This window comes from Schistocerca piceifrons, chromosome 11 (genome assembly GCF_021461385.2).
Source record: "Schistocerca piceifrons isolate TAMUIC-IGC-003096 chromosome 11, iqSchPice1.1, whole genome shotgun sequence".
In the NCBI taxonomy this organism is placed as follows: domain Eukaryota; kingdom Metazoa; phylum Arthropoda; class Insecta; order Orthoptera; family Acrididae; genus Schistocerca; species Schistocerca piceifrons.
The window spans coordinates 60,692,736-60,718,291 of record NC_060148.1 but is presented as its reverse complement, the minus strand read 5'-3'; the positions used below and the strand labels follow the sequence as shown (position 1 = coordinate 60,718,291).

Sequence of the window (25,556 nt, the reverse complement as noted above, 5' to 3'; positions counted from 1 at the left end):
GAATTTTGGAACATGTTTATGCTTATGTATTAGGACATTTCTGGAGACCAAAACTCGCCTCTTTAGGAGTCGACACGGGTTCTGTAAACAATAAGTGTGTGAAACCCAGTTCACTCTCTTCGTCTGTGAGACCCAGAAGGTGGTAGATACTGGTCCCCAGATATACAGCGTGTTACAAAAAAATACAGCCAAACTTTCAGGAAACATTCCTCACACATGTGGACATATGGACATGTGTCTGGAAACGCTTATTTCCATGTTTGAACTCATTTTAGTTTCGTCAGTATGTACTGTACTTCCTCGATTCACCGCCAGTTGGCCCAATTGACGAGAATCCGCACGCAATTGTGCAATCACGTCATCAACACAGATTTTCTGTGAACATTTGGGCAGGCATTGTTGGTGATGTCTCGATTGGGCCCCATGTTCTTCCACCTACACTCAATGGAGCACATTATCATGATTTCATACGGGATACTCCACCTGTGCTGCTAGAACATGTGCTTTTACAAGTACAACACAACATGTGGTTCATGCACGATGGAGCTCCTGCACATTTCAGTCGAAGTGTTCGTACGCTTCTCAACAACAGATTCGGTGACCGACGGATTGGTAGAGGCGGACCAATTCCGTGGCCTCCACGCTCTCATGACCTCAACCCTCTTGACTTTCATTTATGGGGGCATTTGAAAGCTCTTGTCTACGCAACCCCGGTACCAAATGTAGAGACTCTTCGTGCTCGTATTGTGCACGGCTGTGATACAATACGCCATTCTCCAGGGCTGCATCAGCGCATCAGGGACTCCATGCTACGGAGGGTGGATGCACGTATCCTCGCTAACGGAGGACATTTTGAACATTTCCTGTAACAAAGTGTTTGAAGTCACGCTGGTACGTTCTGTTGCTGTGTGTTTCCATTCCATGATTAATGTGATTTGAAGAGAAGTAATAAAATGAGCTCTAATGTGGAAAGTAAGCGTTTCCAGACACATGTCCACGTAACATATTTTGTTTCTTTATGTGTGAGGAATGTGTCCTGAAAGTTTGGCCGTACCTTTTTGTAGCATCCTGTATATACTCTGTTCCGTGCCTTCTGCAAGACATTCAATACAGTTCCTCATTGCCACCTAAGGAACATAAATGAGCATACGGAATATCAGGTGACCTGTGTGATAGGACTGGACAGTGTTTCTAGCAAACAGAAGACAACCTGGTATTCTCAGTGGAGAGAAGCCTTCAAATGTAAAAGTGATTTCAAATGTACTCCATGTTACTTTTCACAAAGCATTTAAGTGATACAGTGAACAACATCGGAAGGTGCTTGAAGATTTTTGCAAGTGATGCTATTGTATAGAGAGAAGTCGTAGTGCTAGAAAATTATAGGGGAATACAGGAAGGTCTGCTGAGGATTGATATTTAGATTAGTGTGTGGCAACTGACTCCCAACATAAACAAATGTCACATATTTTGTGTATGTAGACAGAAAGACCCAATATTGTTTAACAGTGTAATTGTAGAATAATCACAGGAAGCAGTTACTTCCACAAAACATCTGGGAGTATGCGTACGGAGCAATTTAGAGTGAAACAACGAATGTGTAATTAATCACTAGTACTGCAGTTGTCAGATTGAGATTCATTGGAAGAATCCTCAGGAAAGTAACTTGCAGAATGGTTGTTTGACCAATACTTGAATATTGCTCATCAGTATAGGATCTGTACCAGATAGGATTGGTAAAGGAAATATAGAAGATCCAAAGAAGAGCAGCACATTCTGTCCGATATCCCGCATGACGGCCGCCTGCACACAGGTGTGACACCTGCAGTGTTAAAATGTGAGGACATTCTCATATTCTGATATTGAGAAGACTATCTACACTTACAGTGAAAATGTGCTTAATTCATTAGACAAAAAATTGCAGACAACTGGTATATTTTGTGATCTGTCAAAGACATTTGACTGTGTAAATCACAATATCCTTTTAAGTAAATCAGAATATTATAGTGTAACAGGAAATGCTGCAAAATGGTTCAAATATTATATCTCTGGCAGGAAACAAAGGGTGTTATTAGGAAAGAGACATGTATCAAGCTATCAGGCATCATCCAACTGGGAACTAATTATATGTGGGGTCCCGCAAGGTTCCGTTTTAGGGCCCCTTACTTTTTCTTGCATGTATCAATGACCTTTCATCAGTAGCATTACCAGATGCCAAGTTCATTTTGTTTGCCAGTGATACAAACATTGCAATAATTAGCAAATCAAGTGTAATCTTAAAAAGGTTAGTTAATAAAATATTTGTGGACATTAATCACTGGTTCCTAGCCAATTCTTTGTCACTAAACTTTGAAAAAACCCACTACATGCAGTTCAGAACTTGAAAGGGATGTCCCACGAGTTTATGCCTAACATACGATGACAAGTAGATAGAAGAAGTGGGCAGCGTTAAATTCTTGGAATTACTGCTTGATAATAAATTCAACTGGGAGGAGCACACCACAGAACTCCTGAAGCGTCTTAACAAATCTCTGCTTGCAATGCGAATTGTGTCAGACATAGGGGATATAAAAATGAAAAAGCTGGCATACTATGCTTACTTTCACTCCATAATGTCATGTGGGATTATTTTTTGGGGTAATTCATCAAGCCAAGCTAAAGTTTTCCAGGCACAAAAACGGCAGTAAGAGCTATATGTGGTGTGAACTCGAGAACATCCTGCAGAAGCCTGTATAGGGAACTAGGGATACTAACTACTGCTTCCCAATATATTTATTCTTTAATGAAATTTGTCATTAAAAATATATCACTTTTTCAAACCAACAGCTCGATTCATGGAATCAATACTAGAAATACGAATAATCTTCACAAGGATTTAAAGTCACTTAGTCTTGTACAAAAAGGTGTGCATTATTCAGGAACACACATTTTCAATAACTTGCCAGCAGCCATAAAAAGCTTAACAACCAATGAAATTCAGTTTAAGAGAAGCCTAAAGGATTTATTGGTGGGCAACTCCTTCTACTCCATTGATGAATTTCTCAGTAGAACCAACTGATTAGTGTGTGTGTGTGTGTGTGTGTGTGTGTGTGTGTAAGTACAATACAACTTCTGCACAATTTCAGTGCAGTAATGTGTTCATTGTAAATAAGTATTACAGTAGTTCTATTACATGTTTATTACCTTATAAATAAAAAAAACTTTTTTTTATTTTAAGTTCAGTGCATTAGTGTTTGTAAAATGATTCTTTCATATAGCGTTCATTAAAAATGACGACCATGCCACTTGGGACCTTTGGAATGGCACATTAGCTTATTTGTTTGAGTTGTAAATATTTGTCATGTATTGTTGTTTTTCTGACATGTTCTACATCCTGGAGGACCTGCTCACTACGGATCAATTGGAATGAAAGTAAATCTAATCTTATCTAATCTAATCATTTGAGGTGATCGACAGATCACAGTCAAACACCTCACTGCACAACTAGACGTCTTTGTCGGCAGTGCTGACACACCTGTCCACCAGTCGAGTACTCGGAGCTGTCTGCGTGCTGGGTTCCTCGGTGCCTAACAGGAGAACATAAAGAACAACACGGTACCTCTGTGTAGAATTGCTCAGTGTTACGAGGCTGCGAGTGATGATTTTGTGTCAAACATTGTCGCAGGCAACAAAATGTGGACAATCAGTTCGAACGGGAAAGAAAACGGCAGTCCACGGGGTGATGTTACGACACCTCTCCTCCGAAGAAAAAGTTCAGAGCCACACCCTCACCCTGTAAAGTCATTGTGACAGTCTTCTAGGTCTCTGAAGGAGTTGTTCTGTTTGCTGTCCCCCCTCACAGTGCAATGATCATCTCTGAAGTGTATTGTGCTGCCCTCAGGAAGTTGAGGAAACGACTTCTGCACGTTTGTCACCACAAAAATTAAAACTAACTTCTTCTCCATGACAACGCGAGGCCACACGAGTCTGAGCACCCGAGAGGAACCCGTAAAACTTTGTCCGACTGTTCTTCCTCGACCACTGTGGGGCCCAGATCTCGCGCCTTCCGACTTCCACCATTCTGGCTCAATGGGGGATGCACTCTGCAGGAAGCAGTTCGTGGGCAGATTATTGATGAAGTGAGATGTTGGCTGTGACATCTACCAGTAGAGGAATGCAGGCGCTCCCAGTAAGGTGGCAGAACGCCGTCACATTCGACAGAGTTTATGTTGGAAACTAGGGCTTCTGTCGCCAAATGAGGGGGAATAATGTGGTGTATTGGAATCCTGAGTAAAATCAACATGCTTCTAGAAAAAAAAAATTGTGTTGTTTTACTTATTGAATTCACCTCATAGCAATAAAATAAAAACAAAGTGACATTGCAATTACTTTTCTTTATAGCAATAAAAGAATGCTTCCAATATAAATTGGCTAGTTACCTATAAAGGAGAGCATAAAATAGGATTTCTCTCACGTAAAGTTTGTAATTCACTTAGATGTTGAACACAGTAAAAAGAGAATGATTTGCAAAAGATCATGTTTTATTATTCTGATAGGCATTGTTCATACATACTGATTAATATTATTGTTATGTCATCAATTTGGTCTCGTTTACATTGCAATATCAGACAGTTCGCGTGAACGATTGATGCAGATTTAGGAAAATGTTTTGGAACTATCATTACCAGTGAAAGTTATTTCGCTCGATAATATTATTGGTTTACATAACAGTGATGGCTGCAGATCTTCCTGTGTTGGGCCCAAGTGTTTCAGCAGGAATTATTGTTCTTACTGCTCTCACTTTCGTTTTTGTGATGTGTCTCTAGTTCTTTTTCTTGTGTTTGATCTGAGGTTTGCATCTGTTGATGTGTCCATTATCAAATAGTTGAAAATCCAGGATGGAATAATGACAATATTATGAAAAGGATAGATTTGATTTAATTGGATAGATAAAAAACCCACTCACCAAGCGGCGGCAGAACAGACACTTAGACACTTAAAAGAGGATTGTAATTAGGCAAGCTTTTGGTGCCAGTGACTCCTCCTTCAGGCAGAAGTGTTGAGGGGAAAGGAAGAGGCGTGAAGTAAAAGGACTGGAGAGGTCTAGGCAAAAATTCTGGGTAAGTTATCCAGATCCGCGGGTCAGGGGAGACTTGCCGTACGGGATGAGAAGGAAAGACTGATTGTTGGGAACTGCAGCAGACGAGATTTGAAAACCTGCAAGCTTAAAGGCCTAAGACAGGGTAATATGCAAGACAGATATTATTGCTTAAACATCGTGCATGAGCTAATAAGAGTGAAAAGCTAAGTGCATTGTATGTAACAGAGATGGGAGGGGGTCAGTAAAAGATGGATGGGTAAGACAAAGGACGTACAAAACTAAAGCAAAGTGTAGAAAATAGTGGTTACTGTGAAGAAATGCTGAGACAGAAGAAATTAATGTAAATTAAGGCCAGGTAGGTTTTGAGAACCGAGGACGTGTTGTACTGCTAGTTTTCACCTGCGGAGTTCTAGAAACTGGTGACTGGGGAAAGAATCCAGATGGCGCGTGTGGTGAAACAGGCACCGAGGTCACGATTGTCATGTTAGAGCATGCTCTGCAGCAGGATATTGTGTGTGGCCCGTATACACACTCTGCCTGTGCCCATTCATCTTAATTGATAATTTGGTGTTATCATGCCGATGCAAAAGTCCAAACAGCGTTTACATAACAGCTGGTATATGATGTCTCATTTCACAGGTTGGCTCTCCCTTTAATAGTATATGTCCTGCCAGTTACAGGTCTGCTATCGATGGTGGTAGGAGGGTGCATAGGGCAAGTCTTGCAGTGGGGACAGTGGCAGGAGTAGGAGCCATTGGGAAGGGAGATGGGTACGCATAGGGTCTGAAAAGAATATTGTGGAGATGGGGAGGGGAACGAAAAGCTATTCTAGGTGTGGTGGGTAAGATTTTAGGGATTTCATTTCAGGGCCCGATTTAAGGAACTCGTGTAGCTGATTAATACGTTCCATACTAGGATAATACTGAGTCACCAGTGGTGTGCTCTGAAGTTGTTTTTCTTTTTGGAGGGATCAGCAGTACCAGGATTGGATGTGATGGCCCGGGAAATCTGCTTCCAAACTAGGCTGATGGGGTAATTACATCCAGTGAAGGCTGAGGTGAGAATGGTACTGTATTGCTGTAAAGAGTCTGCATCGGAACAAATACGTTTGCCTCGGATGCCGAGGCTGTATGGGAGGGAATGTTTGACATGGATAGGGTGGCAGCTGTCAAAATGTAAGTACTGTTTGTTGGTAGGTTTAATGTGGACAGAAGTGTGTAGACGGCCTCACCAAAGAAAAGAAAAAAAAAGTACTATTTTATGAGAATAATTTCTATTTGTGTACAGATTTCCAAAACCGGCCAAATTGAGTAATAAACAAACTAACAATGTATTCTAGTAAAGTAGGCGTTCTTGGAATCTGATAAATCCAAGCTACAAAACTATAGTACTGAATTTTGGAAATAATCAATATTTAACATTGTAACATTCTAGATTGTGAAGTTTTTGAATATGAATAACTGTATATTTCGAAACTTTTTGGAAAAAGTAAAATGTTTGTTGAAAAAAAAAGGAGAATGGGGATTTTTAGATGAACTATACTACTTTAGATATAAACAGATATTTGCTATCTGAAAATTTTGCCTCCAGGTGCTTTTTTTTGTGCATCATGAATAATCTTTCAAATAAAATATTTCTAAAGTATCGAGATGTACAGGGTGTTTATAAATGGATATCAGGGTTTTAATGTTTTATAATATTTAATACATTATACTTATATTTATAAATGATATGTCAAATGAAAGAGCAATCCAAACAGTCGTTTTTGGCACCAGTGCGCACCTCACTGGCATAGCGAAGCACCCAATTGGTTGAACTTCACTGTACCCAAGCGCTGGATAGGCCGCAAGGGGCCGAATGACAGGGCTTGCTTTGCACGGCCTCCAATCGACCTAACACCATGCGATTTTTTCCTTTGGTGTCTTCATTGAGGATAGTGTGTACGTGCCTCCGCTACCAGCAGACCTCCCTGGATTAAGAAACCGGATTGAAGCAGCTGTTGCTACAATCACTGAAGACACACATATCAACGTTTGGGTGAAGTCGGCTATAGACTTGATGTGTACCGTGTGACAAATGGCGCTCACATTGAACATTTATAAGGTTCTTGGTAAAGCTGTTTGAGTTACTCTTTCATTTGACATATCATTTATAACTGTAAGTTTAATATAATAAATATTATAAAGCGTTAAAACCCCAGTATTCATTTATAAGCACCCTATGCTACTATCATCATTAGTCTTAAAAATATCCAGTGAATAACAAATTTCACTGGAAAAGGCATGAATAAGAAGTAAGCTGTTTTAAGTGATTATCATGTATGTGCTCTTAACAAAACAAGATCTGAGTAAGAACAAAAACTTATACTAATGTCAAGAGTGGTTTAAGAGCAAGTACGATGGTCCCACATGGTTCTGTTGCAGCTCTTATTAATTTTGGTGGCAGACATTAATGTGAATTATAATATGAGGATACCAAAGACAACAAACGTAATCGGTCTCCAAACGTTTTCAGAAACACTCGCCGTCGCTGTCGTACGACGAGTTGGCAGCTGTGCGCAAGAACCTGCAGCGGACAAAGATCGACGTGGACTTCGAGTTCATCCGAGAGACGTGGTATCCCGTCTTCAGGAAACACTTCCTGAAACAGAGCCTGGCCCGTGCCTACGACTGTCGCAAGCTGTACTACATGTACCACCAGGGCCACGAAAAGGAGGTACGTCATCTCTGTTTGTGTATCGTGTCGTGCACACGTTGTGGGAAAAGGCAGGAATGTAAATACGTACAGGATCTGACAATCAATAATACGAATGGAGGAGTGCTCCCATTGAGAAGGGTAAAAGATAAAGATGTTATCTTTCTCTTCTACTATTGTACATGTACACTATTTGATCAAAAGTATCCAAATACCGCTATGTAATGTGAAATCGGTAACCGGATGTCGCAAGAGGTGGACCCGCCAGTATAAAAGGAGGCCGGGTGCGTTGTGTTGTCAGCAGAGGGCAGTAACAGTATAGTGGTTTGGTCGTGATAGCTCAGTGTCTGTATTTCATCTTCAGTATATATTAACATTTAGTAAGTGGTTGTACAGATCTCTTGTGAATTTGTAAATCAGAACATCATCTCCAAATGGACTCTTACAACAGGTCCAAATAGAATGCAATGACATTTCTGGCAAACTCCTTTCAACTGTTTCTGGGCATTGTCATTGTAGGCAGCACCTCTTGTTCTGTGCCTTCTGAAACTCTGCCAAGTCTCAACACTAAATTATAAGTGTCACGGTCACAGCAGTTGAGAAAACTGGATTGCCATCATCCAATGTCCTGTGCTCGTACTTCTCCCATTGTGTCTGCAGACGTATCAAATGGAAGGACCCTCAGTTGGAAGACCTCTACTTAAATAATTTATAAATGATGATTTTAAATGAACATGTTTGATCGACTTGAGAGGAAAAAGTATAATGTGTTATTCTGAATTAATAACATGTCACACCACAGTACAGTGGATAATGTGGCTACTACTGGACTGTGCTCTAGCTCGGTGCTCTCTCGAGTGTGGAGCTGAAACACCGGTACGGGCAGGACATTCCTATTTGCCGACGTCTTCTCACGTGTGCACTCAGTCATTGAAATCTACGCTGTCATAGGTCTTTTGTTGCCACCTTAAAGTGGGTGTGCCTGCATTTCTGCCCATATGTCCATATGGCCTTTTCTGCTCCAGTGCTCCACACTGTTTCCTGGAGTTGTTTATTTCCCCAAAATAGGCAAAGTTGTTGCACCTGGAAAAGTGTCCCAACTCGAGAGCCCATAGAGCAGTTCTTTGCGCAGTATATTGGGCGAGCCAGTAGAAGCGGACGGTGCCAGTACAGCCCCTGTCTGGCTTCGCTGGCAGCAGCTGTCTGGCCCACTAGCACTCAAATGTAAACCGTTCTAAATATACAGCTATAGGTCCAAATGCAGTAATGCAGCCCTTGTCACTCTTCAAGCTTTTCTAGCAGACGTGTTGTAAATAGTCTTCACGGGTTAGCCGCCGGATCACGTTGCACAAATTCCACAATATATCCTCGGAGCAACTGCCCGACATCTTCAGGTGGTTAAACCTTGCCGGTGGCTAGGTACGACCTGAAGATGTCGGACAGTTGCTCTGAGGAAATATTGTGGAATTTGCACAACGTGATCCGGCAGCAAACGCGTGAAGACTATTTAGAATGTAGCCCTTTTCCATACATAGTTTCTTCTGTGGAGCACCACCACCTCGAGCAACTTTTGCGCCACAAAATTCTGCCGACGCTATATGCACTGCATAATTTGTTTGTAATTCTAAATGTGAACAGCTACCCAATGACGAATCTGTCAGTTCAAAACCGATAAGGTGCTATTTCTTCTTAATAAGTAGCCTTATTAACCTTGATCCTTTCCTCTAAAAAGCTTTTACATATATGAAGATTGGAAATGAATGTGAGGTGGTCTTTCAAATTTATGTTAGTAGATGGCACACAGTCTTTGTGCTGAGCTGTTTTTTTCTTGCTGGCACTTAGAACCTGTCAGTACGGGTCAGATCCGGCACTTAGGTCATTTTCTGTTTCCACTCCTCATATGCTCTCTTGGCTTTTGGGTCCTAATGACCCAATTGGTATTTAAGGATGTAATACTCATAAAGTATTAAAAGTTATTATGATCTTAAACTTGGATTGTGTTAGCTAATCTATGTTTGTGACAGGATTATTGCTACTCACCATATATAGCGATAGGCACAATAAAAAGATTCACACAATCATAGCTTTCAGCCATTAAGGCCTTTGTCAGCAGTAGACACACACACTCATGCAAGTTGCGCTTGTGTGTGTGTGTGTGTGTGTGTGTGTGTGTGTGTGTGTGTGTGCGCGTGTGCGTGCGTGTGTGTCTACTGCAGACAAAGGCCTTAACAGCCGAAAGCTATGATTGTGTGAATCTTTTTGTTGTGCCTATGCGGCTCACCGTCTCCACTATATGGTGAGTAGCAACTTTTCTTCTCTTTTATTGTTACATTCCATCCTGGATTTTCCATTATTTGATTTGCGGTAGGATTATATAGTTTTGAAAATATTTCCACTTTCTCCCACAGCACTCGTATAGGTGCTAATTTATTTGCCCTTCGACCAGGCTTGTCATCAAACTATGTCACACATGAGATGCAACAGAACCACTTCTATGGCATTATGACGGAAGGATGGCTCTGTTTCTGAATACAATGTACAATTTATACACTTTGGCCATCAATATAAACCAATACAGGTTTCAAGTGTAATTTGATCTCATTCTTTCCCGCTGTCACCATGAAATTTTTTTTGCCCTCAATATTAGCCATTCCCGCCACACTGTTCTGAATACTTTCATCCGTATAAGAGCTTGAAAAGAGAATTTTTTTTATCACTTACACTGGATATAGCATATATTGTTGGACAAGAAGTCTGTTTTATAATGTTAGGACTGGATGCTGTTCCATTTTGTTGATGCGGGAAAGGTCCTAAGTTCCACATGACATTTTTGTCATTTGGCAGAACCACTTGCATGTTGCCGTGTGAGATATCAGTCTCTAAAGTGTCTTCTGATTCAGATGTAGCTTGAATGCTGCCATCACTTGTTTGATTTTCTTCTGTAAAGATCGTCTCCTCACTGTCATATGCATTTACTAATTCTTTCAGTCATTCATCAGAAAAAAACTGTTTTGTTATGATCAACACACAAAAGCTACTACATCAGATACATTAACTGTTCCACACCATACAGTTGATGAAATATCAGTGATAGCAATAATGTTTTGATAGTTTGAATGTAATAATCAACCTGCATTGTTGTGTAAGTTCACATATTTCAACAGTAAGCAAGCAACTATATGCATTGTTATAAAAAAAAAAAAAAAAATAAAATAAACAAACATTATGTATATATCTCAGAGGTGGTGAAATAAAATTTTATTACCAGTGTTTGCACAAGTCAGGAATTTTTAAACATCCAGGTCGTATAGACCAAAGGGGCACAAATGTAACAAATTAAGCTATCATAAAGGAAGCTTTAGGTCAAAAAAGTTCTCCTGAAATAGAACAAAAAAAAGAAAAAACACACACACACACACACACACACACACACACACAGACAGACAGAGCTGTTGTGTCTGGGTGCAGTCCGCTCTCCTCCCTTCTTTCCAGCCTGCCCAGCTGTGGTCACCGGTGTCTGTGCAGTTGTGTGTGTGTGTGTGTGTGTGTGTGTGTGTGTGTGTGTGTGTGTGTGCATACATATTATTTTATCCTGAATTTTTCCATTGTTTGAAAAATAAAGTCGGCATGTTTCAGGTGCAAGGGTTTAGATATAAAAATGTTATGAAAGAATAAACTCCTGCTTGGGTTTTGTTGACTTGAAGGTAACAGCAGGATTAAGAATGGCTGGTTAAACCTGCACTTTATTTTTCCCCATCAACTGTAAATTAAGCATTTTGGCATGCTGCTGTCATCGGATACAAGAGGAAATAGACAATCGCTTCAGAGTACGGGTGGCGACTGAGTGTGTGCTGTGTTGCAGGTGGACTGTGCGGATGTGGTGCTCTTCTGGAGGATCCAGCAGATGCTGAAGGTGACGGCCAACGCTCTCAGGCAGCAGGTCATGAACAGGGAAGGTACGCACCTCTTGTTTCATTTCATTTCTTATTTGTCAGCTTCAGTGGGATCCCGTGAGCTGAAGCTGCTCGGTTGTGAAATGAGTTAGTGCATTGCTGGCAGAATGCTGATAAGAAAATTTATGAACAAAATATTGTGAGAGCATAAAGGAATAAATCACACACATAAACTATGAATAAATAATCAGTGCCTTTGTACTGTGAGTAAGTAAAGGTTGGGGGTGGGGGAATTCCAGAAAGAAAAGAGACAGAGATTTTACAGTACACATCTTTTCACCACAAACTGAAAATTTCACCTTCGATGCATTAGCATGTGTAGTAAGTCACTAGTACTTCTTTAAAGGAAATGTTTCCATAAGCATCAAACGTAATATTATCAGCAGTATGAAAACTATGCTGCAAATAATAAAGTTGAGTGAAATAAGGCATGAATAAGAAACTATCTACACTACTGGCCATTAAAATTGCTACACCAATGCAGATGATAAGTGGGTATTCATTGGGCAAATACATTATACTAAAACTGACATGTGATTACGTTTAATTACAATTTGGGTGCATAGATCTTGAGAAATCAGTACCCAGAACAACCACCTCTGGCCGTAATAACAGCCTCGATACGCCTGGGCATTGAGTCAAACAGAGCTTGGATGGCGCGTACAGGGACAGCTGCCCATGCAGCTTCAACACGATACCACAGTTCATCAAGAGTAGCGACTGGCGTATTGTGATGAACCAGTTGCTCGGCCACCATTGACCAGATGTTTTCCATGGTGAGAGATTTGGAGAATGTGCTGGCCAGGGCAGCAGTCAAACATTTTCTGCATCCAGAAAGGCCCGTACAGGACCTGCAACCTGCAGTCATGCATTATCCTGCTGAAATGTTCGGTTTCACAGGGATCGAATGAAGGGTAGAGCCACAGGTCATAACACATCTAAAATGTAACATCCACTGTTCAAAGTGCCGTCAATGCGAACAAGAGGTGACTGAGCCATGTGTCCGATGGCACCCCATACCATCACGCTGGGTGATACGGCAGTGTGGCGATGACGAATACACGCTTCCAATGTGCGTTCAGAGCGATGTCGCCAAACGTGGATGCGGCCATCATGATGCTGTAAACAGAACCTGGATTCATCCAAAAAATGACGTTTTGCCATTCGTGCACCCAGGTTTGTCATTGAGTACACCATCGCAGGTGCTCCTGTCTGTGATGCAGCGTCAAGGGTAACCGCAGCCACGGTCTCCTTACACGAGGCATCACAACAACGTTTCACCAGGCAACACCGGTCAACTGCTGTTTGTGTATGAGAAATGATGCTGCTGCAAACGTCGTCGAACTGTTCGTGCAGATGATTGATGTCTTGCAAACGTCCCCGCCTGTTGACTCAGGGATCGAGACGTGGCTGCACGATCCGTTACAGCCGTGCGGATAAGATGCCTGTCATCTCGTCTGCTAGTGATACGAGGCCGTTGGGATCCAGCACGGCGTTCCGTATTACCCTCCTGAACCCACCATATTCTGCTAACAGTCATTGGATCTCGACCAACACGAGCAGCAATATCGTGATACGATAAACTGCAATCGCGATAGGCTACAATCCCACCTTTATCAAAGTCAGAAACATGATGGTACACATTTCTCCTCCTTACACGAGGCATCACAACAACATTTCAGCAGGCAACGCCGGTCAACTGCTGTTAGTGTATGAGAAATCAGTTGGAAACGTTCCTCATCTCAGCACGTTGTAGGTGTCGCCACCGGCACCAGCCTTGTGTGAATGCTCTGAAAAGCTATTTGCATATCACAGCATCTTCTTCCTGTCGGTTAAATTTCGCGTCTGTAGCACGTCCTCTTTGTGGTGTAGCAATTTTAATGGCCAGTAGTGTATTTCATGTAATTATTGTACATGTGCTGTTAACAGAATAAGATCAAATTAAAAATATATAATTGATGTCAGGAGTTTTTCTGTTACAATGTGAAATCACTATTGTTTTAAAATGCATCATTTTTACTGTCTAAACAATTGCAGATCTGAAATTGGGTAAGTAATTTTATTTTACAGTGAGTGATTGTAGAAACAATGTTGTGAAAAAATTGAAACTTAATATGAAGGTCTTTGTTAGATATTTTTTCATGGTTTTCAGAAAGATCTGAGTCAGTAATAATGCCTTGAATCACTGTTTGGATTTTGGTAATGAATCATGTGCAGAAAAGACTGTTTACAATTGGTTTGTAGATTTGCATTGTGGTGTTGTTCCTGCCAACGAAAAATTCTGTGATGGTCGTCCAAAGTTGGTTATCGTTTCAGAAAACATTAACACTGTGCGTGAAGTGATGTGTGCTGATCAATACCTGAGAGTGAGAGAGAGAGAGAGAGAGAGAGAGAGAGAGAGAGAGAGAGAGAGAGAGAGAGAGAGAGAGAGAGAGAGAGGGGGGGGGGGGGGGGGGGGATCTTTAGGCACATCAAAGACTGCAGTAGGTTCTGTGTTGCACAAACATTTAACTGCCACACACATCTGAGTAGCAACTTTTCAAAATGCCTAATGTCCACTGGTGGACAAAATTAAGTTTGATATGAAATCCTGCTCTACACACTTCTACAATCAGATCTCGTTAAAATGATTTTTAAAACCTTCAAAACAAGCTTTCAAAAGTAGCAAATGAAAACAAATAGCATTTTGTCTTGTACTATGAATGGATCAAATTCAATGTCCATCTTTTTATTTTATTTTGTTTTATTAACCTTAAAGCGTGCGTGCCGTTTTTCATAACACAAGTGGGCACGCGCCGTACTTTGTACAAATGTAAAGAGTAGCAGTCTCTATGGTTCCGAGGTAAACATGTATGAGCAAAATCATTGTTTTATCTTAGTTTAATTAAACAGTGATAAAATAAACGTACATAATATGGACTAAACCACTGTTTAATTTAATTGTAATGAAATAACTTTCATTAATATCATTCCATTGGCACAGATGGGTGATACCCCATAGTAATAACCCACTCGACCAGTGCAGTTGCATCAGATCCCAGCCAACCGCATATGCAGTTACTAATTACCTTGTAGACAGCTGCCTCATTGTGGGATTGTGCTGCTAGCTCGGAATCTGGGGCATTTTCTTCCACGCAATGTAAATTTTTTTCTCACTGCTGCTTACTTGGACATAGGACAACACAATTTATCACTGTGTTAGCTGAAGCAATAATGAAGAAATGGGGATGGGTTCACAATTGTGAAACAACAGTGGAATGGGGCAAAACAATTATTTGCAGGTGGCACACTTTTTACACTGGCACGCTCGCTCGAGGGTTAAGCGACGTTGGCTACAGTGTAAGAGCGGTGGACTGAAGTGAAAACTTTTAACTTGCCAACTTGACCAAAATGTATTCATTTTCAAACAATGGAAAATCCAGGATGAAATAATGACAGTATTATGAAAAGTATAGATTGCTACTCACCATATAGCGGAAATGCTCAGTTGCAGACAGCAACAACGAAAAACAACCAAGAAAGCTTTCGGCCAAAAAGGCCTTTGTCATTCATTTTTAGTATTACAACATTGTTGGGTGCGTTGTTGCAAACTAATGAAATTGATGTCCGTAATAGCTGATATACCACAAAACACAACAAACTGCATTTGCTCCACCCCAAAAGTCCTCATATCTTGAATGAAGAAACAGACAACCAGTGTTATAATAAACACTCTTTCATCAATAGCCCTAACTGTGTATTTTGTGTAAAATTCGAAAAAATTAATAAAATGCTCTTGTATAAGTTTTTTGTTTCTCCTGAAAATGATGTTTTCTGACATTATGCATTTTGAAAAGTTAGTCATGATAGATTCAGGACTATTTCAACAGAAGCTCATGAAGTAACATATGTCAGCTGCTGTAAGGAACTGCAAAATCCATGTAGAAAACTGAAACGGGAGGCAAAACTTGAGTATATTTGTACAACAGGCAAGCAGCTGTTTGGGTGTTCAGAGGCGAGTAGAAAAGTCGTTCATTCTGAGAAGCACTTGCTAGAATGTAATCACTGTAGTTGCACTGGGCATGTCACAAGCATCGACTTAACACTAGAACCACCGGAACTAGTACTATACTTAGAACCGTCGATGTCGCCAAAGTGACCACTTTCTTTGTAAGTACATGCTGTGCTGTTTAATGTAAATATTAATGACCTTGATAACAATGTATCACTTTAATTATGTTTAATAACAGTATCATTGTATTTTACAACAACAATGGGAACATAATATTACTAATATTAAAGAACATAGTTCACAATATTTATCTGCAACCATACTAATTGTATTGCAGTAGTTTTAAAATTAATAGAAATTAATCTTACTGGAGAAACCAAGTACCCATGAATATGTTAAGAGAAAGACCAATCATAAAATATGACCATGTATAGTACCTAATCCTACTTACAAGCATTACAAACTACTGTCTTTATTACTTTATATGTACACGGCCCACAAACATATCTCTTGCATTTACTGCACACTTCATTTGTCTTGTTTCTGCATTTCCTCATTTGGCATAGTTTTCTTAATTTCGCAGGAATTTCCGCTTCTTCTCTTTCTTCATCACCATTGTCCTTTTCTTCCTTTTCTTTTCCACCCCTTGGCATCTTTTCCTGATTTCTGGTTTCCATATAGGCTCTACGTAATTCTTCTGCTAGATTTAGGATGAAATTCCTCCTACTTATTTTGATCCCTATCACTAGCTTGAAAATGATCCATGCGTTGATGGCTGCTAAATCAAGGATATTGTGAAATACGTGTGCAGGCCATCGACGAGTACCAGAGCGAACAGAATATTTCCTCGTCATCTGGTCCGAGATATCTACAGCAAATTTTGTGCTATTGTAGAAGCTCACTGTTTTGGGAAGGTGTTTCGAATTATTTTGTATTTCAACATCTGTGTGCATGGTGCTATACAGAAGAACATTTTTGTTCTTTTTCCCTTGGTAAACAGTCAGAGTACCACCTTCCCTTTTCAAGAGAACAGACGTGTAAAGAGGAGTTTTCATTTTTTTGTAGTGTTCAGAATTTCTTTTCTTGCACGGTTGGTAGTGCCGACAAGACTAGTTTTCTCTTTCTCCAGTGTCTCCCCAAGTGTGACCGCAGAGAAAAAATTATCAGTAGTCACATTTCGCCCCTTATTGCGATATGGAGCTACCAACTTCATTACTACTTGTTCTGAAAGTTTCCCATTAGGTGCCCTCTGTTCGTTCTTTCCTACAGAAGGGAACCCATTACAAAGATATTTTGTTTCTACATCTGCTAGAAGCCAGGATTTGATTCCGAATTTATCAGGCTTATTCAGCATAAATTGCAAATACGGAGACCTGGTTCTGCTGGGGAAAAGTTGTTCGTCCACAGTGACATTTGATCCAGGTATGTAATTCAACTGACAGTTTTCTATGGTTCCAAGTAGTTGATATAAGTCAAGTTTGTCACTTTTCAAACGTTCCGACCATGTATTTTTTTCATCAAAACGCAGATATTTCAAAGTTTCTTGAAAGCTGTTTCTGCTCATTGTGTCAGTGAAAAATGGGGCTCCCCACTTTTTCGACCACAACTCATCTACTTCAATACATCTGGCACCTAGTGCACCACAAACATATAATAAAGCAACAAATGCATCTAATTCTTCTAAATGCAAACTCCAGGAATCATTTCCAAGAAGCTGTTGTGCCTCTACTTCTGTGCATTTCTTTATGTGTTTCAACATTGATCGATCAACTAAAAGGCACCAGGCACTCGAAACATTATCATTTGAGACGTGCCGCTTTGCGTGTGGAGTAGGTCCCCGTGTTTCTTTCAATATATGCTGTTGACCTCTCCTACATGGAGTAGTAACACCGAAGTCTGCTTCAGTCCACTCCATGATCCCGTCCTTCCCCAGGAGTTTTGAGCCAGGTTCTGGGAGTGAACCCTCACTTCATTCTGCTTTTCTACGTCGATTCTGTATTGGTCCACTTACTGGAGGTGCAGTTCTTTTTTTTACCCAGTGTAGGTCCTTCTCTAGCATTGTTTATATTACTGCTTGGTCCTGGTTCAGCAACTGCATGAGGAAAGAGACAATTAGAAAGCTACAACTCATTATAAAGATAACATACCACACAATAAAATAGCAGTAACAGAAGTAGCAGTAGAAGTGTCAGCTCTATTATAATAGTGATCATTATTCATATAGTAATAATAATAATAATAATAATAATAATAATAACACAAGTGAATGTAAATTACCTTCATCTTCAGTCTCGGAGCTGTCACTCTCCACATTAGTTTCAGGTTGGTAATCTTCATCTGTAGAATCTTCCACAAGGTCCTCAACTTCAGGACTATTTTCAGCATCCGATTCATACAAAAGTGTGACAATTTCTTCATCTGAAAGTGGCCATGGCCGTGGTATGTATCGCTGTGATGTCTGAGCCATGTCTACTGCTCTGAGACCAGTACTCAAATAATCAGTCTTGTTTATGCAAAACCCATTAGCAAACAATAAATGACATATTGCATTGTTCAGCTTTTAAATTCAAACATTGTGAATAAACTTCAGTAACCAACATATTTAGTACATTGTTGACGAGTTCTAAGAATAAATCCGGGGAGTAACGCACAACAATCTTTAAATAATCTGTTTTCAAATATACATGTAATGTGGTCAAAGTGACCACTCAGCAGTTTTAAGTATAAGTGGTCATTCAACGAAAACTAATGAAGATAAAATAAATATTGGACTATTTATATGATCTACATAAACATTTAGGAAAAGTCATTAACTCACAACAGCATAGATTAGAAATTGACCGCGGCTTTTCGCGGATGGTGCTGTAGTATACAGAGAAGTTGCAGTATTAGAAAATTGTAGCAAAATGCAGGAAGATCTGCAGCGGATAGGCACTTGGTGCAGGGAGTGGCAACTGACCCTTAACATAGACAAATGCAATGTATTGCGAATACATAGAAAGAAGGATCCTTTATTGTATGATTATATGATAGCGTAACAACACTGGTAGCAGTTACTTCTGTAAAATATCTGGGAGTATGCATGTGGAACTATTTGAAGTGGAATGATCATATAAAATTAATTGTTGGTAAGGCGGGTACCAGGTTGAGATTCATTGGGAGAGTCCTTAGAAAATGTAGTCCATCAACAAAGGAGGTGGCTTACAAAACACTCGTTCAACCTGTACTCGAGTATTGCTCATCAGTGTGGGATCCGTACCAGATCGGGTTGACGGAGGAGATAGAGAAGATCCAAAGAAGAGCGGCGCATTTCGTCACAGGGTTATTTGGTAAGCGTGATGGCGTTACGGAGATGTTTAGCAAACTCGAGTGGCAGACTCTGCAAGAGAGGCGCTCTGCATCGCGGTGTAGCTTGCTCGCCAGGTTTCGAGAGGGTGCGTTTCTGGATGAGGTATATTGCTTCCCCCTACTTATACCCCCCGAGGAGATCACAAATGTAAAAGTGGAGAGATTCGAGCGCACATGGAGGCTTTCCGGCAGTTGTTCTTCCAGCGAACCATATGCGACTGAATAGGAAAGGGAGGTAATGACAGTGGCACGTGAAGTGCCCTCCGCCACGCACCGTTGGGTGGCTTGCGGAGTATAAATGTAGATGTAGATAATAACATGTTAAAATATAAAAAGTGGTCAAATTGACCACTCGGCAGTCGTAGTGTTAAAGGACCTGAGAAACATGTACTAAAACTACCTGGCAAATTAAAACAGTGTTCTGCACTGGGGAAGAAAATTTACTGGCAAATGGTGTACCAAAAGTTGCTTGGATTAAATCATCAATGGAATAAATAAAAGTAAGTTAAAAAATGGAAGTATCACATTTTTTTCATTGTGAAATTGCCAACTGGTGGTATGTCAAACAGTTGTTTGACAGAAACAGGGAAGCAAATTGTTTCACCATCTATGTTCACTCATTTATCAGCTTATTGTTTCTTCTGGTCCCCTTATGTCAAAGAGAAAATACTTGAGCACATACAGACTTAAATTGACGATTTCAGAAGGTTACGATGGGGTACTGTGACAGTAGCACGGCTTAATGTGGGGAGGGTAGTGGCGAGTGGGCAACAAATTTCGTCATACTGCCAACTGTGGGGAAGCATCCCTCGTACCTTGCTTTTTATGAACATATACCACAAAATAGGCCTGATTTCTGTCTCCAAAGTGCTGTTTCTGTTTCAAAATGACAAGTTTTGGGTAATGTCTCTCATCTTGACTTATGTTAAAAAAAAAAGTTCAGTTCTAATCTTGTGTGTACAATGCTTCAAAACCAAAACCTTTTTATGTAATTACAATACAAAAATTGTATAATATACCAAATCTTGTAGCTACAGAGTAACTTGTTACAAAGTGCATAACAGAACTACCAGTTGACTGTTGTATACTAAAAACATACATGTATGCTTCCACTTTATATTAAACTTTTAAAAGATTTAATTGGTGTAAAGTGTGTGTAGCTTTAAAGCGAGCTCCCTAGATGTACTAATGACTTAAAATTCAATACAGGCAAAAATTTATAAATAAAACATTCCAAACCATAATACTTAAAACATTAATTGAGAGAATAGGGGACATATTTTTAAATGTATTTTAAGTTTTTTCCTCTTACAAAATAAGTTGGTATGTGTAGAGCATTCTCACTAACATTATGTTAACACTTTTGAATGTTTTATTTATAAATTAGTTGAATATTAAACAATGAAAAATCCAGGATGGAATGTAACAATGCCAGAGAAGGAAAGTTGCTACTCACCATATAGTGGAGATGCTGAGTCGCGATAGGCACAATAAAAAGATTCACACAATTAAAGTTTTCGGCCATTAAGGCCTTTGTTAGCAGTAGACACATATACACACACCCGCACACACACACACACACACACACACACACAAATGCAACTTGCACACACAAATGCAACTTGCACACACATCTTCAGTCTCAGAGAGGTGAGAGTGAGTGGGCTTTCAGCTCTCTGAGACTGCAGATATGTGTGCAAGTTGTGTGTGTGTGTGTGTGTGTGTGTGTGTGTGTGTGTGTGTGTGTGTGTGTGTCTACTGCTAACAAAGGCCTTAATGGCTGAAAGCTTTAATTGTGTGAATCTTTTTATTGTGCCTATTGCGACTCAGCATCTCCTGTGCTTACCTCAGAACTGTCGGGCTCGTACGGACCTTCCAGGCGATAGCTTTGCTTTACTGTGTTTATTCACACGTATTAAGTTTTGAGAAATAACTGTGAATCTCTGTCCACACACAGCACGGAGGCTGGACAAGGAGATCAAGGAAGTGCTGGAGGAGTACAGCCAGGACCAGGAGAAGAAGGAGAAGCTGCTGACCGGGAGGCGCGTCACGCTGGCCGAGGAGCTCAGTGAGTACTGCCCCCCGCCCCTCCCCCCTCTCCTTCACTCGTTGTTCCTTTCCTATGAGGTGACTGACAGGAACAGAGCATTTTTGAAGTAGCTAATATAGCATGGCGGTTTGCCTGGAAAATTGCAATTCTCGAGGAAGTTGAGTTAACTGGAAAAGTAGGGGAATTTTGAAAAATGTGGGATTTTGGGAGACCCTAGCATGAATTGAATGGATTTTGGTGAGAAAGAAGTGTACTGAGCTTGTTTTGCTACAAATTTAGCTGCCATTGTGCTTTGGAAATAATCAATTGTGGAGTCTCGTAAGGAAGGGTGAAGGAGGGTGTCGTATTGTATCGATGGTGATTGTTCGGTAATCTTCATTACTTTTTTGCGGGTCATTGTGTTCTGGGCCCATTTCCAATTGAGTAATTTTTAGAGTGATGAGATGTATGTCTAAGAATGTGTCACCTTTCTGTGAATTTGTTGTTAGCACTAAAGCCTAAGTGAGTTTCATTAATTTTATAAGAAAATGTGAATACCGTTCCCTACCTGAACGTACATATTTTGTAGATTGGCATTAAACATTTAGGCTTAGAGCTTTTTTCTATTAATTTCAGTGAGAAGTAGTATTAGGCCTTTTATTTGCACTGTGCCACTTGACGCTAATAATGACGTACTTTGAAGGGTATCCAGTTTGGAATACGACAATTGAATGCCGACATTTAAGTGTGTTTGTGCAAGAATTTCTCATAATAATAAGATAATGTGACACAGCATCAAATGGTGACAGCCAGTAGTAACAAAGGAATTTCCAGGAATGGTTGAGACTTTATAACTTACAACTTATTGTTGAAACTGTAAATCGTAGCTGAACTTGAAATAATCATTAATAATTTATATTTTGTGGGAACCAAAGTACAGTTGAACCAGATTTATACCTATATTAAGAGAAAGAGAAAAGATTACTTGTAACTCAGAATTAGTTGGAAGTCAGATATAAAAAAAAGAAAAAAAAAGGTCATACAATGGGGCCACATATGTAAACTACGCAAACAATAGAATACAGTATTGAAAGAAGAAAATATTATTCAGTCCTGCTTAAGAGAAATTAGATACTGTGTTGCGATTTGATACTGTATTAAAGAAAAAATGCATAATTTTTAACATGTTCCTACATTAAAGAAATCAGATAATTTGGCTTCTTTCACATTTCTTGTATTAAGTGTATAGACCTCATTTTGCAAACTTTAATAATGAATTCAGAGCTTTTCTGCTACAGCTTTTCACAGTGATGTAGCACCTGCATACATAAATTGCACTTAACACTTCACCCAAATGAGGTGTTTCGAGATTCAAGTTGTCACCTCCGTCACTGTCGCTCGAAGCTGGTCCCCCGTCTCGATCGTCACCGCATTGTTGGCACACATTGGAAATAATCTCCTCATCCCGTAGTTCCACACACATAGCAAGATTATCATCAAAATGTACAGAACTGTCCAAATCTGTACCCTCCAGTAGAGCTAGCTCACTACTGGACTCGACTTCACCGTTGCTGCCGTCATCATCATCAGCAGCAGTCTCTTCTTGGAAGAAACCAGCTTTACAGAAACAGTTGTTGGATGTGGATGACACCAGCTGCCGGACGGTCGAAATAAATTCCGTGGCTTGTAGTAAGTTAGTGGAGAGATTTTCATTTCCTGCATCAGTCACTACTTTCAAATGTTGAACCAGTGTTTTTCCAGAATGCACTTCGAAATTTACAATACTGTCCATATCAAGTGGGGTTTAGAACTCTGGTATGTTTGGAGGGAAAAATTCCACTGTAACGTTTTCCAAAACTACTTGTGGGGGATGTGCTGTACATTGATCCATAAGGAGGAAAATCCTCTTTTCTTTCTTTTTTGTTCTAAGGTCCAGTTTCTTAAACCACTGTTCCATCAGAACCAGAAGCTTCCAAGAATTGCTGCTGGATTTGTATTCCTTAGGTTTCATCTTTACATCTTTGAAACACCTCGGATTCATAGATTTTTCCTGTCACAAGTTGGGGAATTTTGTCAGATCTATCTGCATTCAGGGTGTGAACAACTTCAAAAAAAGTTTAATTTTCTTCCCTCTGTGGCACGAGTCACCCTTTTCAGCTAATGTTTTACTAGGAAGCAGACTGTGGGATAGGCTGGTCTCGTCGCAGTTGTAAATATTTTGAGGTTGATAATCCCTTCAGATACCCTGCAGGACCTCATCAATCCAGTATTGCACTGTGGCATTGTCCACAACTTTCGATTTGCCAGAAATTGTTCTCCCTGTGATTCCGTGACAATCTTCAAATCTTTGTAACCATCCTCATGAAGCTTTGAAATCAGCGGTGATGTTCATACTTCTAGCTTAATGTATTGCCTTTGCTTTCAGCAAGCCGCCACCGGTCTCCCTTTTTTATGACGGCTGCGTTTTGTTGGTTTTGCATCCAATTAAACTACTGTTTCTTTTGCTGATGGACTACATATTATGTGGTATAGGCAGTTCCTAAGTACAAAGCAATTTCATATTTTGTTTTGTGTGGATTAGCATCCACCTCTTGTATATCTGATATCGAGTGTAACTTTTCCTTTTTCTGTTCTCCACGGCCGATCAAAAGTGACTGAAAGATAGAACCACTGTTTGGCAGTAAACGCAGCACAAAATTTTTAACTTCTCGATTATTACCACGAAAGAAATTGTTATATTGAAAAGACAGTGCCAGGAGTGTCTTTGTTTCAGTGCTGCCTGCTCTGGTTAACCACGTCTTTGTCCCTTTCCTCCTTGGTGCCATCCACTCACTGTATGCGTCAACAGTGTTATGGGAAATATCACAGGGCTTCTTTTAGAACATCAGTGCTCATTACAATAATGCAAAAATCAATTTATTTCATTGGAATTTGCTCTGTATGACAGTGAATTACATAATAATTCACTACATACATACATACGAGGTTTAACTTACACACTTTTTATTTATTTTATTCTGGGACTGACAAAACTTCATCTATAAATATAAATAAGAATTAGCCAAAACAGAGGTAGATATAAATCAGGCTAAGCTGTACTTAATCGATGTGACTGTGTTGACCATTACGGGAATGTTTTTCCTACACATCTGAACTAACTTACATTTTTCTACATTTAGAGCAAGTTGACTGAGTATTGCACAAACTGTGTCTGGTGTGAGTAGCGACAGTAAATTGCATTGTGACGGCCTCTTTTGTCTGCCACAGAGAGGGTGCGGCAGATCCAGGAGAAGCTAGAAGACTTCATCCAGGCGCTCAACAAGGAGAAGTGAGCGGGCGCCGCGGCGACTCCGGGAGGAAGGTGACTGTGTGTGTGTGTGTATACGTGTGTGTCAGTTTTCAGCCTTGCTGCAAACCTTAATCTAAGTTAATTTATTTGATTCGGCAGAGGAACAACGCCTGCCTCAGTCTACGGCAATGTGAAGGGCAGACAGACTGCCACCACACTGTCGAATACATTGAGTAGTACTGCAGTTCTCCCAATCTGTGGGAGCGGCAGTCGTTTTCAGAGCCTCGAACTACGTTATAACCATTTCGAAACTATTGAGAAATAATTTACAGGCACGGCACAAGTAATTTTCAATGCGGAATACTCTATAATTTATCTAACATTAGCATTCCGACTTGCACCACGAAACCTTTTGTAGTGTTTTAGATGTGTCCACAAAAATTGTATAAATTAAGTGAAGCCTCTCTTTTGTAAAATATATGTACATATATGTGTAATAAAGAATTGTAGCTCTCTCAGTTTTGTGTCATTCTTATCAACATTCTGTGAATCACTGCAAAGTGTGTGCCAGCACCATTACTGCTGTGGCATTGCCACTGAAAATACAGTTATGAGGTGACAGTATGAATCACTGAAAATAAAATACATGGTACAAGGTAATGGAACTGATGGATTTCGTAAAAGTAATGAAATGCACCCAAAGATGAATTGTAACAATCCATGTCCACAGGAACATCGTGAGCATTTATTACTGTCACTGAACATTAACATATCACTTGATATTATGAAAATGATAGTGCTACTCACCATATAGCAGGGATGTTGAGTTACAAACAGGCACGACAAAACAAAGCATTCTTTTTGTTGTGCCTGTCTGCGACTCATCTCTTCTGTTCACTATTACCTGCTACGAAAATAATAAAAGTACATTTATACTCTTGTATAATCTCACCACCCTGAATGTTTTTATGTCTGTTGCTTTTCTGGGGAACATACTCTTCATACATAGAGGGATCTATATTCCGTAGGCCATCTTGCAATGTGTGGCAGATGGTACTTTGTGTACAGTGGTCACTTCCTCCTTTTTGTCTTCCAGTCATGAATGGTTTGCATGAAAAGCAATTACTGGTAAGCCTCTGGTATGTTCAGATCTCTTGCAATTTCATCTTCACAAT

The 25,556-nt window shown here is 40.0% G+C and overlaps 1 protein-coding gene across 3 annotated transcripts in view; it reads left to right on the top strand.

Annotated features, from left to right (window-relative positions):
• The window catches only part of LOC124720062 (dynamin-like 120 kDa protein, mitochondrial), a 196,435-nt gene extending 171,536 nt beyond the window's left edge, over positions 1-24,899 (top strand). For all 3 annotated transcript variants that reach the window (XM_047245331.1, XM_047245330.1, XM_047245329.1), the window contains 4 exons: positions 7,592-7,792; positions 11,634-11,727; positions 21,021-21,131; positions 24,360-24,899. In XM_047245331.1, the coding sequence (XP_047101287.1) occupies positions 7,592-7,792; positions 11,634-11,727; positions 21,021-21,131; positions 24,360-24,424 (471 nt within the window). In that variant the 3' untranslated portion in view covers positions 24,425-24,899. The remainder of the gene's footprint in view (positions 1-7,591; positions 7,793-11,633; positions 11,728-21,020; positions 21,132-24,359) is intronic.
• The last annotated feature ends 657 nt before the right edge of the window (positions 24,900-25,556 follow it).